At 37.1% G+C, this 20,175-nt stretch overlaps 1 protein-coding gene across 1 annotated transcript in view; it reads left to right on the forward strand.

Moving 5' to 3' along the window:
- The window catches only part of nt5c1aa (5'-nucleotidase, cytosolic IAa), a 31,291-nt gene extending 11,713 nt beyond the window's left edge, over positions 1-19,578 (forward strand). The window contains exons 3-7 of the mRNA XM_014020882.1: positions 1,743-1,910; positions 2,005-2,134; positions 13,123-13,245; positions 14,091-14,275; positions 16,564-19,578. Coding sequence (XP_013876336.1) covers positions 1,743-1,910; positions 2,005-2,134; positions 13,123-13,245; positions 14,091-14,275; positions 16,564-16,917 — 960 coding nt within the window. The 3' untranslated portion in view covers positions 16,918-19,578. The remainder of the gene's footprint in view (positions 1-1,742; positions 1,911-2,004; positions 2,135-13,122; positions 13,246-14,090; positions 14,276-16,563) is intronic.
- The last annotated feature ends 597 nt before the right edge of the window (positions 19,579-20,175 follow it).

Here is a 20,175-nt window from a genome sequence, read left to right on the forward strand (position 1 = left end):
ATATATATATATACGGGCTCTGTATTGGACAAACACTAAAACTTTCTGAAACAAAACTGAGAACTCCCCAGTAGCTTTGGTTTTGTGCGCAAAACAAATTAGCTACTAAAAAGACCCCTAATTAATGACACGTTATAATATTCTAATTAAAATAAAAGTGTAAACCATTTATAGTTCTTGAGCTCAGTAGACGTATGGAGCTTTAATAATGAGAAAAAGACATTAAAAAACTTACTAATAATTTAAAGACTTACTGTGTCCCTCCAGTGTGACTTAGATGTCACTAAGATTAACATGAGTAGGTCATGTGGCTGTGTTTATAGGGGAGTAGGTAATAAAGTCAGAGGGTGGCAGCTGGCTTTAGTGTCTCGCTCTAATTTATTTACAAGCTTACACACAGAGTTAAACACGTCCACCCAGTCTTCATCACCTAACTACAGCTGCTTGTTATGGGCACTAATGCCTGCTGCCTCCATAGGAATGTTGCCCTTACCCTCCAAACGCCAGTGTAAACACACACACTGTAGGTTACATAAGGCGAGGCACAATCTATTATTACATGGACTACACAATCACATGATTTTCTTTCAAGTTAGTGAAAATAAGGTAATAATGCTTTACTGTGTTGTGCTCCATCCTTCATATCTTCACAACAAGCAACACATGTTCAGCTCACACCTCTGCATGATGTTTTAGCTCTGTTTTCATGACAAAACATAACAGATCTGTTAAAGGTTTGCTGTGATTTCCTTTCTGATGTTTAGCTGCTATACCTGTTGTGAACCTCTAACCCAAGGGTCTGCAAATTTAACAATCAAAAAAGCCCCTTTTGCCACTTTGCTCACCAAATAAAATGTGTCCAACTAGCGGTCCGTGGGCCACTTTGAGTTTGTTCAAATGGAGCTTTTCCGGCCAGTGGGGGTAACGTTATAAAACTAAAATTATATAAAGATTTGTAACATTTATTGACACATTTGTTTTTACATTTTAGGACAAAAAGACTATGTTCATGTAAAGAAGGAAACACTTTTAATTTTGATTTTAAAAAGTAAATAAACCTTGAGGTTTGCAGTCCTCTGTTTGTAGAAAAATATTATTAAGTATCCCACTTTGAAGTAATAAAGCAAATGGTTAAAGTGAGTATACAACAGGACAGTTTGTTGGACTTGCTGATATTTTAAATAAAAACTAATTATTTAATTTACTTAAACCTTATCTATGTTTTGTTTTCGCTCTATTTCCTAAATAAGTTTTTTTTTCACTCAGAAACTTGTTTAAAAAAGTATTGGAAACAATTTCTGATGGATTTGAGAGAAAGGTTGAAAATTAGATGAATAAAATGGCTAATAAACCACATCAAGTGGACAAACTCTAGTTCCAAAAATACGGCACCTTCTGTAAATTGGATGCTCCAGGTTTTTGTCCCAGTAACAAGGAAAAGAGGGAACACTTGGACACTTTTAGCTTAGTGGGGTGTAGAGAATTATAAACTGTAAACAGTTTTAACATTGATGTCTTAGGTCTTACATTTCAAACCACACAGTTGTAAATAGGAAACAAGGTTTTAGTTAAAACAACTTTTTAAGGGAAAATGTAGAACTATGCATTTCCCTGACACCACCAAACTTCTTTTACCAAGTGTCATCATGTCCCTGGGTCATCATGGCTGCCTGATCCTTCCTTCAGATTCTTCTTCTTCACCACTTTGTTCTCCACCTCCCTCCCACTGTTTCTTCTTTCAGCCGAAACCAGAGAACGCCGTGACGATCGCCGTGTCTTCTCGCGTCCTGTTTCGGACCGAGCGGGAGCAGAAGGTGTTCGAGCAGAAAGGAGTGGAGGAGTACCTCAGATACCAAATCGAGCACGAGAACGAACCGTTTTCACCTGGACCCGCTTTCCCCTTTGTGAAGGTTAAACTGACACAAGCACACATTTTTTTTTATTCTTGCTTGATGGTGTATGCGTTGAGCTTCCTCTCAGCTGGCTGTCTCCGCACCCTCGCAGGCTTTGGAGGCAGTCAACACTCGCCTGCGGGAGCTGTACCCACAAAGCGAAGAACTGTTTGACATCGTTTTGGTTACGTACAACCACGCACATGTTGGGATCCGGCTCATCAACACTATCAATCATCACAGTAAGTCTCCCAAAAATCTCTTCATGTGAAAACTCTTTTGGGACTTTTTGATGTAGAACAGCAGACAGGATTGTGATAACTTCAGATTAAGGTGAAAGGACGCTGATGATTAAATGATCATTTCAAGCGTTCACCTTCTCCAAACTTAATACAGAGGGTAAAATAAGTATTGAACACGTCATCATTTTTCTCAGTAAATATATTACTAGAGGTGCTAATGACATGAAATTTTCACCAGTTGTCGGTAACAACCCAAGTGATCCATACATACAAAGAAATCAAACCATAAATGTCCAGAAGTGAAGTTATTTGTAATAATGTGGAATGTCACAGGGAAAAAGTATTGAACACATGAAGAAAGGGAGGTGTAAAAAGGCATGGAAAGCCAAGACACCAGCTGAACTCTCTCAGTAATTAGAAAGCAAGCCTGCCCCTTGTCAGTGCAAGTTAATATCAGCTGGTTCAGTCCCAAATGATGGCCAGGTATCACACAAGAACCATCTGATGATGGGTAAAAGTAAAGAGCTCTCTCAAGACCTTCACAACCTTATTGTTGCAAAGCATAATGATGGCATCGGTTACAGAAGAATGTCTAAACTTCTGAAGGTTCCAGTGAGCACTGTTGGGGCCATAATTCAGAAGTGGAAAGAACATTATTTCACCATAAACCGACCACGACCAGGTGCTCCTCACAAGATTTCTGACAGAGGAGTGAAAAGAATGATCAGAAGAGTTGTCCAAGAGCCAAGGACCACTTGTGGAGAGCTTCAGAAAGACCTGGAATTAGCAGGTACGTTTGTTTCAAAGAAAACAATAAGTAATGCACTGAACCACCATGGCCTGTATGCACGCTCACCATGCAAGACTCCACTGCTGAAGAAACAGCATGTTGAAGCTCCTTTGAAGTTTGCTGCACAACATTTAGACAAGCCTGTGAAATACTGGGAGAATATAGTCTGGTCAGATGAGACCAACATTGAACTGTTTGGATGCCAGAATACACATCATGTTTGGAGGTCAAATGGCACTGCACATCAGCCCAAAACACCAAACCAACAGTGAAGTTTGGAGGTGGGAACATCATGGTGTGGGGCTGTTTTTCAGCATATGGTACTGGCAAACTTCAAATAATTGAAGGAAGGATGAGTGGAAAAATGTACAGAGACATTCTTGATAAAAATCTGCTTCCATCTACCAGGATGATGAAGATGAAATGTGGCTGGACATTTCAGCAAGACAATGAGCCCAAACACAAAGCCAAGGAAACTCTCAGTTGGTTTCAGAGAAAGAAACTAAAGCTGCTGGAATGGCCCAGCCAATCACCTGACCTGAATCCAACAGAAAATCTATGGAAAGAACTAAAGATCAGAGTTCATAGAAGAGGTCCACGAAACCTTCAAGATTTGAAGACTGTTTGTGTGGAAGAATGGGCCAAAATCACACCTGAGCAATGCATGCCACTAGTTTCTCCATACAGGAGGCGTCTTGAAGCTGTCATTGACAACAAAGGCTTTTGTACAAAGTATTAGATAAATTTCAGTAAGTGTGTTCAATACTTTTTCCCTGTGCCATTCCACATTATTACAAATAACTTCATTTCTGGACATTTATGGTTTGATTTCTTTGTATGTATGGATCACTTGGGTTGTTACCAACATCTGGTGAAAATTTCATGTCATTTAGCACCTCTGTAATATATTTACTGAGAAAAATGTTGACGTGTTCAATACTGTGACTCTAACATTATCAAGGGATCTAAACTTGTCTGGATGCCTTGGTATTGAAATTCAAAGGACCGTTTTCACACAGAAGCTACAGACAGCGTCACATATTCAAACACATTAGACGACAGGAAAATGGATCACTTTGGTAGAATGGCAAGAAACCAAACACAGGTTAGCAAAGCAAGATTCTGTGAATGAGGAACAACAAACACAAAGTGCTACAGAGGCAGGAAGTCCAACAACATAAGCGCTCAAAAACACAAAGCTGACAGTAAAAAAGGATGAAACTTGGCATGGGGGAACACACAGGATCTGACAACATGGACAAAAAATAAACTGCTGAGAGTGAATCAATTTTTTTTAATCAGTGCTGAAATCCTCGTTGGTGTTCTCTTGCACATTTCCATTTTTGACAAACTTTTTGTTGGGTTTTCATCTTTTTGTCTGTTATATAAATTAATTTATGAAGGCCAAACTGATTGGATCCAATTTAGCTGAACATATTCTGGACAAACAAGGTCTATGATTAGAAACAGTGTCTCTATTGCTCTGTGGGAAGTTGGTTTAATAGGTAATGCTAAATAAAATCATAAAGGAAACCAACAAATAAAGAAATCTTCCTTTATTTATCTAATCAAGTGGCCTAAAAATGCAATAAATTTGGTTTATATTTTATTTTTTGGGGGACGTAAGCGCACAAAACATCTCATTTGGCACCCATAAGTATACAAAATGCACATTCAGTTTATTTTCTTGTGGACACCAACATCTTTACACATTAAGTTTTGAGCATTTAACTTCAATTTCAGTTCAGTTTATTTATATAGAACCAAATCACAACATGAAACTTGGCAGGAATGTGGATGAGTCCGACCTACACTGCTCCAGCTAATGGTTTTACGATAGACCCCATATTTGAAGAGGGGCCTCTATCTGAAAAGGGGGTGTCTGGACATACAAAAATACTTATAACTCAAAAACTATTCAACATTGATCAACATCGGGAAAACAAAGCAACCACTGTTCAAAAGAATGTCCCAACACAGACGAGCTACATCTAATGGCCAGAACTCTGCAGTTTTCACTCATTTACAGGCCAGCGGTCACTCTTTCAGAGATGAGGATGTTCTCATTCTTGATAGAGAGGAACGTTGGTTTGAGAGAGGAGTAAAAGAAGCCATTTTTGTAAAGAAAGACCGTCCGTCATTAAACAGAGGTGGGGGCCTCCGTTTTCAGCTGTCCCCCTGCTACAGCGCTGCCATTGGCAGTATCACTCCACCCCCTGTTAACAAAAGGTATTAATTAGGGTGAACAATAGCCATGTGATGTGAGTATCAGTCACCTGGAGGCAGGACTCAAAAGCCTGAATTTAGCCTGAAACTCTCAGACTGAAGAAGTCTCTTGGAAGAGAGACGAAACGTTTCATTARAGAAGAACCCGTCCAGAGGACCTATACAATTTTTTTTTCCTTTTATTCAACATTGAAGCTTTAGATTTTTTGATGTTTAGCTCTGATGAAGGGCTATCCATCAGGCCCACCAATGAGCCCCGCCCCAACTCCCCACGGGCCCACAACCAAAGCTATAAATCTGTTCCGGTGAGTTCTGAGTTTGGGTACATTGGTGCTTTGCATACATGTGCAGGGGTCATATCTGCTATGTGGTATCTAGTTTAGAAGCTTTAATTTTGTCATATGAGCTGTGAAACCAAATTAAGGTCTCCAGGCTGCCTTTCCAATCAGTGCATGGTTCGTTCTTTGTTTTTTTTTTTTTGTTTCAAAATAAAATTGCAAAAACAAAAGAAGCATGTTGTTTTTTGTTTTTCGGTTTTTAAGACCTAAATGAAAAAAATGCAAAATCGAATTATTAGAAAATCAACAGCGTTTCATTTTTGCTTTAGCCATCTAAATAAAAATAAAATACTGTTCTTTTAATATGTAGCAATACTGGAAATGAAGTCACCAAAGAAGGATGGTTTACAGTGGATAAAAGATCGCATAAAAACAAACCAGTCTTAAAAAATAGGCAGTGGCTGCACTTGGACCATTTTCTGCATTTATTATCGAACTTAAGTACAAGAGTTTATGGACATTTTACTGTGAAAAATGAGCGACACTTGTAAATACTAGCTAGCTGACGTTAGCTTTCTGTAGGTATTGTGTAAACATGGTGTATTACAGTAATGGACCAGCAGGTGTCCTCTTGCAGGCCAAAACAATAAAATGATGAGAAAATGGGAGGCATAATTATAAACAATGTACATTTATGTCATACCTATTACCTTCACGTACCTGTAATACATACAGAATAAAGTCATAGTTTAATTGTAGATGTTGGGATAAACAGCAATTCTATGTAAAAGCTTGTCTTTGGTTTAACCATTGCAGTAAATAAAAAATATACCCCTTTTTTATTTTTGCAATTGCCGTTTTTCTAATTTTGTTTTAAAAACAGAAAAAACAAAAACAAAAAAATCACGTGCTTGTTTTGTTTTCGCAATTTTATTTTGAAACAAAAAAACCAAAGAACGAATCATCCACGGATTCTTTCCACTCCAGCCTCAAACAAAAATCTGCTTTACTGACTTATTTGTTGCCACTTTTGTTTCTTTAATTCGGAAAAACAGTAAAGTTGTATTTGAACATTCTTGCCACCACACTTTGTGCAGCTTTTTAACACAAGAACATGAAAAGAAAATGAAGGGTTTTGTACGGAAGCTGACGTAAACCCAGCCAAGAGACAAACAACGGTGTGTATGAACAGCTGACCGACTGGATACTTCCCAGGGAAAATCTCAGACCTTGTGGTGACATCCTCCTCACAGACCACTTCCTGTTCATCTCCTCAAATGTTTTCAGATCCCTGGACCTTCAGGCCCAGCTGACTCTGGGATTACCTCCCGCGGGATGGAAGAATAATCCGAGAGGCCTGGAAGAAAAACAGGTCTATCAGAGGCATCAAAGCCACGCACGGCCTCACAGATGCTTTTCTGTTAGATCTCTTTGTGAGGGGCTCAGTGAATTCAGAGACTCTCCTGACCTCCTCCTAGGAAAATAAAGGGGAAAAGGCTTCTCTAAATACAGTGAAAAGTGCTTGTTGATCATAATTCATGCATTTCTTGGCTTTCATTGGTGCACAAAAAAAAAAACAACAACAGATTGAATCATAAACATTTATTTGATCTCTTGATTACAAACAATACAAAAAATTTGCATGATTTTTCTTAATCTGCTAGCATTCATTGTTTTATTAGAAGCCTATTTTAGATTTTTAGGACATGTTACAATGTTTATGAGTATATCTTTGTGTCTGTTAGCAAAGTATCTCATGAACAACTGGATAGTTTTTGATAAAACTTGCAGAAAAACGTCACTGGATGGACACCTACATCTGATTAACCTTTGAAGCCAACACGGCTCAAGACAGCCACCAAATCTAATAGAATTTAAAAATCACAAAACTTGTTACAACTCATGTTATTTGACATATATTCACCTACAGTTCAGCATAGTAGCTGAGACTGATCCCCAAAACACACTTTGAGCACTAACAAGTTCCACGTTTACATGTTTGCCACTAACTACTTAGAATCAAAGTTGTCTGTTAGCAAAATATCTCCTGAACCACTGCCTAAAATTTAATGACACTTTCTGGAAAATAATCATTTGATGTAAATGTACAACTGATTAGCATTTGACGCTAACCCAATTCAAGATGGCCACCACAGTCAGCTGATAATAGAAAACACAAAAGTAACTATAATTTAGACATTTTTCTATGAATGTGACATATTTTTAATCAAATGATAAATATTTTAAGCACACTCAGAATAACAGCAGGATCAGTAATTTTTGCAGTAAATTGAAATTATAAAAGTTCTATTCTCTGTAGGAATTCTGACAAGCTCTCTACAGAAACATGTCCTATAATTATAATCATACATAGATGCACAATAACTTTTACTGAGAGGAAAACATAAAGCTGCAAAACAGCTTTGCCCACCCAGCAGTCTTGTTGCACCGATTTCCTGCTTTGAAATAACAATGTTTAGGATTTTTAAGTAATAAAATAAATCTCAGATAAATTAAATGAAAACATTCATGCAGCCAGCAAAAGTAATATTGCAAAAACATCAACAGCGGCAGCATTTTCCCCTCAGTGATTCCCACACTTCAGTTTGAATCCAAAGTGAGTTTTACAGAATTTTTTTAATGTAAAGTAGCAGGTGGGAAATTAGGGTCTAACTGAATAGAACCAGATTCTAAAACTTCAACTATTGTTTTAAAAATGTGAAGATTTAGTCTTTTTTAATTTAATTTGTCTAAAAGCTGTTACTAAGTAGCCTGGCCCTTGCCTTCCTTCATAGTTCTGCTCAATTTTAGTTTCCTTCTCTGCTCCGTCTGTGATTTCTCCCAAAGAAAAGGATTTCTCCTGTAGAAGTTCAGCCGGGCCAATCAGGGAACAGAAGGACAAGGTTTCCAAATGCATTAAATTTGTCTCACAAAGCCTGCAGCACTCATTTACTAGTTTTAGTTAATAGTTTTTTTTTTCCTGAAATGAGCGGGCTTGTTTTCACATTTTTAGTCTTTACACATGATTCCTTTTTAGTGGAGCTGCTTAAACAGGTTTAATGAAGGCTCAGTGGTGACATTTCACTCAGTCAGCAGTGAAGATGAAACTTAAACCATTTCTGTTTTTCGTAAGAAAACAAAACCATATTTTCCAGGTACATTCACCACAATCATGTGGATGGATGGATGGATGGATGGATGGATGGATGGATGGATGGATGGATGGATGGATGGATGGATGGATGGATGGATGGATGGATGGATGGATGGNGGATGGATGGATGGATGGATGGATGGATGGATGGATGGATGGATGGATGGATGGATGGATGGATGGATGGATGGCTGTAGTAAAATGTGACCCATCATATCGAAATGACGATTAAGTCAAATTTGGTCAAAATGACCTCATTACATTTTCAGATTCCTGCTTTAAAAGCTTCATTTTGAAATCTGGATCATTCTGATATCATACTGAATACAGAGATATGACTCAATTTGTCTTGTTGGTTACGATAATACATTACTGTTTGGTCTGAAGCCTAATTTTTGTAAATTTATTGAGTAATTTTTGATGTCAAGATTTCCCAGTGGGTAAGAAACAAAAACATTGCTGGCTCACAGGGAAAAAAATTAAAATTTTAAGGTGTTTTTCTTCCAAATCTGTTTTTTTTTTTGGTTGTTGTTGTTGCTACTGTTCAAGAGAATGCTTCAAAAAAATTTATGATTATATTTCAGACAGTTCATTCAAATAATACATTGATAAGGCATTAATTCATTATATTTTGACAAAATGCAATTGTTGCAGATGTTTAAATCAAACCCCTATATGTGCCTTTTTCTCCACATTCCACTTTTGGACTTCATCTCATTTCCATGTGATGGGTCACAAATGATTGAAACAAACAGCTGCAAACATTTGAAATTTTAAACAAAACAACTAAGTCAGACGTAGGGGTGCAACAATACATGCACCCATATTGAACCGTACTGAACAGTGCCTGTATCGAACAATGCAGATTTTTAAAATTTACTTTATCATGTCTTCTGAAGATGCTCTGTGTTGAAGGATCAGTGGATCTGTGTTCGACTACTCCACCTAGGCTGCATTTTTGAGAGCAGATCCACTGAGAAACTTGCTGTTTCAGCAACATTTATTTAAAAAACTGTACTTTTGCGGTTAAACAAATGTTCATAAGTAATATAAATAAATTACAAGTTAAAAAGGGCATGGAAATTTCTCTTTTTTGTATCGAAAAATATCGAACCGTGAGACTAAAGTATCGAACCGAACCGTGAATTTCCTGTATCGTTGCACCCTTAGTCAGACGTCACACTGCCGCAGTCGTCAAAGACAAACTTCCAGGATGGAAAAGTGAAAGAATCTGCTGGTTTAACGCAGGGCGATCAGGGGGATTAGTGACGGTGTGAGTCCAGCTCAGCCTATGAAAACAGTTATATAACGTCCTCCACAAAGTCTTCTAAAGTCAGGAAACAAGACTTTGAAGATGTGTCAAAAATAGACCAAATAATGCTTCTTCTTCTTCTTCTTTTGACTTATTGCCTAAAACACCTCAAGTGTTGTTCCACAGGGACTATGTTTAATTTGGCTGTAAGGATAGTTGTTTCTACCAAGCATGCAAGATATAATAATAATAATAATAATAATAATAATAATAATAATAATAATAATAATAATAATAATAATAATAATAATAATAATAATAATAATAATGTTATTATTATTATTAAATTAAAAAATATAAATTCTCTACCTGTAAGAAAATTTATATAAAGCAATCATTATGCTACAAAAATGCAGCTTTAGGTTTCTAAGAAAGATAAAACAATCAATTCAAATGACGTGTAATCTAAATTCTAAGAACGTTTATGATAACCTACAGTTTATTCACAAATGAGTGCAGTAAACAAAGCAAATGTTCAAACTAAGAAACTATAATTTCAAGAAAGAAATGTGGTCATGTTGAATTTGATGCCTGCAACATCTCTTAAAATATGCAAGGCAACAAAAAGTCTGTAAAGGTGGAGGAGCAATGTGCAGCTAATTAGGTTAAGAGAACTTTTAAAAAGAGCTCTTAAAAGAAAGAGCATTTTAAAGAGGTATAGATGGGCAGAGGTTCACCAGCCTGGCCACTACAGGTATGAATGCTGATTTTTTTGGGTGGGAGGTTAGGTTTAGAACCAAAGTGTGAATTGAGTTTAGGTTAGATTTAGGGTCAGGTATGAACTGGGGTGGTTAGTTTTAGAGTAAACGTCAAGGTTAGCTATAGAAATGATCGGAAAATGAATGGAAGTCAATGCACAGTCCCCACGGACATGCAGTAACAAACCTTGCCGGTGCATGGCAGCCCCACCTGTCAGTGTGTCCCAGGGCAGCTGTGGCTACAATGTAGCTTAGCACCATCAGTGTGTGAATGGGTGAATGACTTTAGTGTAAAGTGCTTTGGGGTCCCCATGGGGCTTGAAAAAGCGCTAAGTTCATTTCAGTCCATTTGTGTATATATGTGTGTCTGTGTGTGTCCCATTGTGGGGGTTTGGTCATGTGTGGGACAGATATGCTTGTGTGGCATTGTGTTGGTCAGACCTGGCTGTCAGGTGCACGGTGCGCTCACCTGTATATCTGTGAGTCAGGTGTGTTTTCTTGGTTTAGTGCACCACACACACTGCACGTTGGGTTTGTGGCCAGGTGTGGTGATGGTTTTGTGCGTACCCTGTGATAAAATCCCACAGGCGCCCCCTGGGACTGTGCATACATACATCTTTTTCTGGGAAGGCCTTGCATAGTTCAGCAAGACACCAACACTTTGTAGTAGATGGTGCCTGAAATCTATCAAAGAAGATCCAGGACTGTTGAACTGCTAGAACCCAACATCAGACAAGAGTGGGCCAGCACTCAACTCCTAAAACCCCAACAACTGGCTTCCTCAGATCCAGGAAGCTGTGCTTCACCGTGGTAAACATGGTTGTGTCCCAACCTTTTTAAAATGTGGTGTTGCTATCATAATAGCAACCTTATTTTAAAAAATAGTACAATTCCTTGGTTTAAACACGGACCTGTTTGATATTATGTGAATAAAATATGGATTTAATCCTAACCCTATTTAACTTTTACAGGGGCTTATATGTAAGAGATGCAAGTAGAACATTGTACCTACATTTTTTCAGTTTGTGGCCCTCTGGTCCAGTTTACTTATTAGTCCCTGCAGAAAATGTTGCCCACCTGTAAATGAAACATCTGACTGAGTGCCACTGCCTTCCAGTCCTGTTACTAAATCTCCTGACCCCATTAATCTTCTTCTGTGTTTCATAATTTGTCTTGGATTTCATCTACATTTAACATTCAGCACTTTTCAGTTTTACTCTGTTGACATTTTCATCTCAGAATTGTTCGACAACGTTCCTCCTGACCTTTCCAGTGCCCCCTAATCTTCTGTTCCCCCTGCTCTATCAGGGAGATCAGCTCATTCCACCTGAGAACACAGATATGAGCTACAGCTCTGTAATCAGGGATCTCATTTCCTTTCCTTATCCTAACGCTGACTCTCTGCTGCTCTTTGGATTGGATCATAGCAGCGACCGAAGAGCCTTCCAAGAAAAAAACAACAACATGCAAACAGATACTGTCCCTTCTGGCTTAGTTACCTTCAGTGCTGTCCTCCTGCTTTTCTGTGAACTTCCCTTTTCTCCTTGGATCAGGTCCATCTTTTAAGTGCTTGTATGTTTATCCTCACTCTGTCCTTGTCTCTTCCATTTCAGCTTTCATGGCTCCTGAAATGCTTTATTGTGAGCTCCAAAGCAAACTGGAAACCCAAATTTTCACCACAGCCTTGTGCATGGGCCTCCAAATGTAAAATAAAGAGTTAATAAAAAGTTGCTAACACATTTTCAATATTTAGTTCACTTTCTGAGTGTAAAATCCTAGTTTAAATTTCCACTAGTATTGTAATTTACTGCAGCTCTCAGTTCTTAAATTTTGCAAATTTTTACAAACTGTTAAATTTAAATGTTAAATGCTACATCTAAATGTTAAATCCTAAATCTAATAGTTAAATCTCAAATGTTGTGGCTAAATAATAAAGCTTACATTTTAGTTGTGCACAGTTTTTGTTGTGGCGTCATCCTCCTCTGACAAAAGCAACCACTAACGCTGCTAATGCCGCTAACGCCGCAAACACTGCAAACACTGCTAAAGATGACATTTAAAATTTAAATTCAAAATGTGTTGATTGAAAACCATACACAACTAGTCTGGCCATTTAAAGTGCAGCTCAGACACCGGCCGCAACTGCAAGTTTGATGTTTTGTAGGACATCGTTAGCAGTGTTACGGTAACACTGCTATGAGCTGTGTTAGCAGCATTAGCAGAATTTAGTAAAAATTAATAAAATAACAATAAAATGTCAGTGTAAAATTTTAAACCAGAATTTCATGCTCAGAAAATGCGCTAAATAATAAAATCTGAACACTTTTCACATTTTATTTTAAAGTTAGTGCCTCATACTTAGTGTATGTTCTACTTTTTACCATCATGTTTTGCTGCTTATAAATTATACTGATAAAGATGGTAAACATGTATTAATACTGGGTCTGCAATGTTACACTTGTAATGAACTTTAACATTTAACACTAAATAGTGAAATGTAATGAAAATCGTGTTGCTGTTTTGTTCCCAGACCTCTTCATCGAGAGGTTTTGTATGACGGGAGGCAGCAGCCCCATAGGTTACCTGAAGGCCTGGCATACAAACCTCTATTTGTCTGCAGATGCTGAGAAGGTCAGGGAGGCGCTGGCTGAAGGTGAGCATGCAACATGTGTGCCACAAAGACATAAAAGAGCATGAATATTATTTGTGACACTACACTGTTAAGCAAAATTAGTGTTAACTGATTCTGTTTAATATATTAAAGCTCCTTCACCTGCAGGAAAAGGCAAAAATTTTCTTTTAAAGAGTTTGTCTTGGCACAAAGAAAACACCCTTTCTAATTTAATTCCTGGTACTAAAACTACAATACACGTTACTGATAAGACTTATATGATTCTTATTAGTTAATGAGTGTTTATGGAGGTTGAAAATGGTTGTAGCTATTAACTTGCGTCTAATTATCTAGAAATCTTAACTAAAATATAACGTAATACAGAGATAATTTTAGCTGTTTTAACTTCAATAAGCACACATCAAAAAGGGGAATTGTTCTTTTTTGAAAATAAGCTTTCTTTTAGATACTGTTTACAGTAATCATTTCAAGACACCATCAAAGTTTAATAGTGACAAAATCAGAACAAAACAAAAGCAGAAAAAACAGCTTTGTTGTTGTTTGCGTTTCTAGGACAGAAACTGAAAGAGTGTTTGGCTACTGTCAGGATACTGTGATGTCATTTCTCAAAAACACTTTTTAAAGGACGTTTTTGTATTAAAAGCGCTTGTGTGGCACAGCTAGACAGATTATGGATGTCCTTGAACTGACTAAAAATGATAAATCTCAAAGGTTCTATGATTAAATAATGTGATCAATGATTTTGTAAAATTGTAATAATGAAAACCAAATGAAATGATGAGGGCTTCAAACAATCTTTTACTAAAACACAGTAAAGCAAATAGATTTTCACATTTCTGCCTTGTGTTTCTTGTGTTTGTGTTCAGGCATTGCAGCAGCCACCATGTTCATGCCTGAGAAGCTGACAGAGGTGTCAGAGTCTCAGCTGAGGGTGGCGTTTGACGGCGACGCTGTCCTCTTCTCTGACGAGTCTGAGCGCATTTTCAAAGCCCACGGGTTGGACAAGTTCTTCGAACACGAGCGGGAGAATGAAGACACACTTCTGGATCATGTTTGTATAATTTACTCTACAATTTCACATTTTATCACTGTAGATTATGTCATATGTTAGGTTCAGAAAATCATACGTTATGACTCATATTACATGTAAATGACTATGCAGATGATTTTCTATCTGAAAACCATTTCAGTAAAAGATATTTATTTTGCAAGAACATTCTGCACAGGGGCGGTGCTAGATTTTTTTCGGGTTTGGCACAGGGGTGGCTAAGGGGGGCACATACAAATAAAGAGAACTACCCTGGAGGGAGGGAGTTTTCCTCTCCACTGTTGCCAACATACTGCTCAGGATGGGAGACTGTGACGAAGTGATTTAACGCAATCTGCTGTCTTCCTTAGATTGTTGTGTGTGTGTGTGTGTGTGTGTGTGGGGGGGGGGGGGGGCGACAGTTCCCTGAGATGACATATGTTGTGACTTGGTGCTATATAAATAAACTGAATTGAAATTAATTGGATTTGGACATTCAAGATGGCCACCACAGCCAATTTCAAATGACTCTGTTTCATTATTTCATTGTTTGAAGACTGAGCTGAAATTTGGTGGCTGAGAGGAATCCCTATGATATTTTGAAAGCTAATCCTAATTTTAAGCTACGGGTTAATTCTGGTTTGAAAAAAATTGCTTTAGCAAATTCTAGACACATAAAGCCAAAATTTTGTATCAAAGGGGACAATAATTTTCACAGACTTCTTAATGCAAATCAAAAATTCAAGATGGCCACCATAACTAATTTTAAATGACTATAACTCACATATTTTTAGAGCTACTGAGCTAAAACTGAGTGTGTTGGTTGCTTAGAGTGATCTTTAATATACTTTGTAAATCAAAAATCCAAGATGGCCACCAAAGCAAAAAAGGAAAAAAAATCATGTATTTTTTTATATTTTATTTTTAAATATTAAGCTAAAATTTAGTGTGGTGGTAGCTGAGAGAAATGCCCAATGAATTCTGAAATTTAAAGATGGCTATGACTCAGCTTTCTTTAGACGTATTGAGTGGAAATTTGGTGTGTTATGAGCTGCAGGCACCAATATATAGTACAGTCAAATCATAAATTTAAAATGGCAGTAGCAAACATGGCAATACCCATTAAAGTTCTTAAAGGAACTTTTCTATTTGCTCCATGTCATTGCTGTGTTACAGACTCACCTCGAGATGTTGCCCAGATTTCGTTAACTGGTTCTTAAACCCAAAACTGTTACACACAATTCTTCCTTTATATTAATTCAGTGGTTTAGAAAAGTTTAGTTTTAGTCACACACTGATAGGTTCACTCTACACCAGATCATGCAGCTGCTTATCAAATATCTGTACTATTTTGGCTTTAAATGCCCTTTTTTTGCAATCTTCACCCCACTTGTCAATCATTTAGAGGTGCCACCCCCTCTGGCTCTGCAACATCAAAAAGATGTAGGGATCACCTCGAGAGAAGAAGCACGGTTTACTGCCTCGAAGCAGGCCTCGGACAGGTCTGACGAGAGGACAGGAACTCTGTCACAAACTGAACTCTATTTAGGCCATGACAGGTCATTCTAACCGTGGAAGAGAACCCCTCAGTTCTCTTAACCAGATAACGGACAGAACAATCTCTTCTGTTAGTGATTCAATTGTTGTTTAACTAAGAATGTTTATGCTTTTGTTAAATCATGATAATGCCTTCCGGTTGACCCACACTTCGATAAAAGTAAAAGTCGTAGTAACAAACTAATCTTACTTTCCTCCTTTCCTTGTTCTTAATTTGCCAAAACTTAAGCTAAAAGTGCCAGTAAAATTGTTTGGTTGTTAACATCAGAACTGATGTTTTACAGTTCTATATAAGTAATCTGAGTTGATGTGAATTGAAATTCAGACACGACTTTTATCTCATTTAACTCTGACGCTTGTTATAGGAATAACCACAATCAAGTGTAACTTATGATCTGTTCAGTTTGTGTAAATAAATGATTACATAGTCTTTTATGAATCAACTTGAACTCATCTGAACGTTCACTTATTTTGTCACTTTTCACTTCGCACAGTCAAGATATTATCAAGTAATGAGAAATACCTTGGAAAAAGTTTCCTCATAACCTTGTGTATGAGAGATGTGGGAGAAGCTTAATTCACCTTAAGCTCACTCCTACAAGATGAATGTTCTAGTGGTAGAATTTATAGATAATGTTATGTTGTATTTCTTAAACCAAACAACTATTTAGAAAAATAAACTTTTCAGTCTTCACTGTGCTGCAACTGATATTACTGGAGCCAAACATCAAGTCACAAACCTTCCTTCTCTGCAGGGTCCCCTGAAGGGCTTCTTGGAGGCACTGGGGAAGCTTCAGAAAAAGTTTTATGCTAAAGGCCAACGCCTGGACTGTCCCATCCGCACCTACCTGGTCACTGCTCGGAGCGCAGCAAGCTCTGGGATTCGAGCGCTCAAAACACTCCGGGCCTGGGGATTGGAGATCGACGAGGCGTTGTTCCTCGCAGGCGCACCTAAGGGCCCTATGCTGGAGAAGATCAGGCCGCACATCTACTTTGATGATCAGATGTTTCACGTGGAAGGCGCCGCGGAGATGGGCACCATCGCTGCGCACGTTCCTTATGGTGTCGCACAGAAAAGTAACCAACAGAAAACGAGTATGGGGAAGTAAACGGCAAGACTTTGAATGAGAGCAAAGAGGAACTAGATTGAAAGACAAATGAAAAGAAATCTTCGATAAGTGTGAAGCGTTTAATTTATATTAACAATGTTTGGAAGTGAACAAAGGTCAAGAAGAGGTCTGGAACCTGGGGTGGCCTGAATGACAATATGATTGTCAATTTAGTCGCCCGTCTGCTGATGAGGTTTTGCAAATTCTGCTCCACGTAGGACTTTTATAGGTGCTCAGTTGTTTTAATGGTTTCAATCCTACGCTCAGATGTTTTTTTTTCTTCCTAAAGGAAACTACTTCAGTGCTGCAATGCTGGAGGACACTAAATCACTGTAAATGAAGGCACTTCAGTGAATGTTAAATGATGAGCTATAAGCACAAAAACAAACATGTTTAATATAAATATGTACTGTAGTTGTCACAACATTTCTGTCAATCATTTTATAGTTTGACATCACAAAAATGTAAAGATTATAGAGAAACATGTTGTATACTGAATGTGATTTTTCTTGTTTTAGCTCCAAACAAACAGAAAGCCATAAGTTTAGTTTGTGCCTTCAGAGCAACAATTACCCTTTAAAACTCTACTTACAGCGTTTAAAGAAAAAACTTACAATGATGAAATTGACAAGCTAACGACTAATCTAAAGCAAGTGGATTAAAATTATTCTAGTATCTAAAATTTCACAATAGTTTATGTGAGCACCTTTAAATTGCAGAAAGTTTTGCATTACCTAATTATTTAGGATTCAAATGTTATTCCATGCATGATTAGCAGTAGCACTTTTGGTGCATCTTGGGGTACTTCCAGCAGGACCTTTTCACTAACACAAAATTGACAAAGGTGTAAATATTTATAAAATAGTGTTTTGGTGAACTTCTATAAAAATTTAAAGATAAGTTATTTTATGATGGCCAAATCCCTTTTGGAAGTATAAATATGGTCTGACGAAATGCTCCAAGCTGCACCAGATCAATCTCAGGACTCACTTACTGTTGGACATAATTTCATTTCTCCAAACCTAGCATTTGAAAAGATAAGACTTGTATTTTACCTTTTAATGACCTTTTCACATAATCCTGCTTTAGATTATCTGAGTTATTCCTTCAGATTTCTTGTCGGAGCACACTAATTGTCACTTTATTATTATTATGTTTTCTACTTTGCTTCTAGGTGCCTTTAGTTGTAATGAATGCACTTTTTGATCGTTAGCACCTCTGAAAACAAGAAGAGTCATAGCCAATGATTAGCATTCTAAAGTTAAAGATGCTACTGTTGGGCTTTGGTCAAATACAAGCTGAGGCTTTGGTGAACTGAATATTCAAAGAAATTTTGAGTCACGATCATCAGGGTTCAGTGATGGCTAAAAATGAAACAAAACTTTTCCTAGTTGCAATATAAATCCAGCAACTCTAACGGAATAGTTAGCTCTAAAAGAGCGTTAACTTTTGTTCCTGATGAAAGTTCAGTGTTATAAGTGAATGGATAAGAATTTAAGCTGCAAAAACACAATAGCTGCCAAAATGCATCACCTTTTTAATGTATTTGTTCTGAATTGGTCTTTCTCTAATACAATGTCTACATCATTGAAGGGTTATTTGGGGGTTAATATAAATAAAAGTCAGTAAGATTTTAGTAAACATTATGTTAGAAACAGCAAGTTGCCTTTGTCAGAATCTAAATTCAGTAATCATTTACCTTTCCAGTCCTCCCTAATCTGCTGTTAGAGCTTAAAATATTTCATCACAGCCCATTTATATAAAATCCATGAACCAATTTTAGCTTTAACTCTTTTCACTGCTTTATGTCTTCCCCAAAATTAATCTCATTTGGTTGATTCTCTACCTCACAGCTTTTCAGCATTACTTTTCTTTTCTTTTTTTTCTTTTTTTTTTTTGGATGGCCTCCCTTCTCCCTTTACAGCCATCCTCTCCACACTTTTCAGCATTACTTAAAAGAAAAAAAAAGCTGTGCATTTTCTTTTTTTTACCTGGTTTCTCTAACGTCCATTTTCTCCCTCTGCCTCTGTTTACGTGTGAATTATTTTACTGACTCAATACGGAAACTGTCCAAAGTGTACTCATCAAATGTTAAAAATGTAAACAATCTTCTCGTAATTATTGGCAACAAAGCACATCTGCTGATTTCCCTTATTTCTTACAAATTACAAAGTAGATATTTGTTAATGATGTTTAATGCTTATTTTTATAATAGATGATATTCATGTATGAAAAACTTCAAATCAAAAACATTGAAAAAATATTTTCAGAGCTTTTATGGCTTTTAGCTACAAAGATTCTAATGTTATAAAGAAATGTTAAGCATGTTGTATTTTTTTGATTGAGAAAATCAGCTTTGTAAATTAGCATTTATCTGGTCAAAAAGAAGCAGAAATTTTGCCTGTAAGGGAAGAATAGATGATATAGGTTTGTATTAGATTGAGGTAGTTTTAGGAGCAACAGATCTTCTAATAGAAAAGTGAATTTGTTTTTCATTAAGACTAAAATTAAGATTAATCTGAAGCTGTTTCCTTTTCTATGATTGTGTTTCTACTTCCTCTCAGTTTTCACAGAGAGATGATTCTTTACTCCTCAGGAGACCATGAAAACCTGAGTTCAGGGAAGGGACAAGCAATCCATCTGTTCTATCTCACAGCCAAACTGCATAAATAAACTGATGTTTTCTTTCATGGACTCATGGTGGCTGAGTTATTGGACAAAATAACTTCCATCACAGTAAACTAATCAGGGTAATCTGGATTTACCGTAGGAGCTCAGTTTGATTCATATATTTGTTCAACAGCTTTATTGATGATTTAGCATGAGAATATTGTGTTTGAACAATAAGAGAAAGATCTAGACTGCATCAGTTTTTCACTTTTTGGTGAACCTTTAACAACAATAAATGACTCGTGGAAGAAATATGCGATGCAGGATCTGATAAGTAGTCAGTGTGCACTCTTTCAATCCACCATGGAGTGGCAGCATTGGAGTAAAATAAAACTGCACTTCCTCTGAACAGGGAGAAAAACATCAGGAGGGAATTATCCCTTCTCTTTGTTTTAATAGCACAGAATGTTATGATCATCATAAGGTTTGATTTTATTATACAACATATTCTTATTTCAAATCTTTTACAGCTTTCTATTGAAACAGGCCATAACTATTTTTCCTCTTCATGCTATAAATCTTTAAAATGAGCAGCTACATTTACAAACCCACCCCAACTCAGGGGTCTGCAGCCGTAGCAATCAAAAA

This window comes from Austrofundulus limnaeus, unplaced genomic scaffold, assembly GCF_001266775.1.
Source record: "Austrofundulus limnaeus strain Quisiro unplaced genomic scaffold, Austrofundulus_limnaeus-1.0 Scaffold270, whole genome shotgun sequence".
In the NCBI taxonomy this organism is placed as follows: Eukaryota; Metazoa; Chordata; class Actinopteri; order Cyprinodontiformes; family Rivulidae; genus Austrofundulus; species Austrofundulus limnaeus.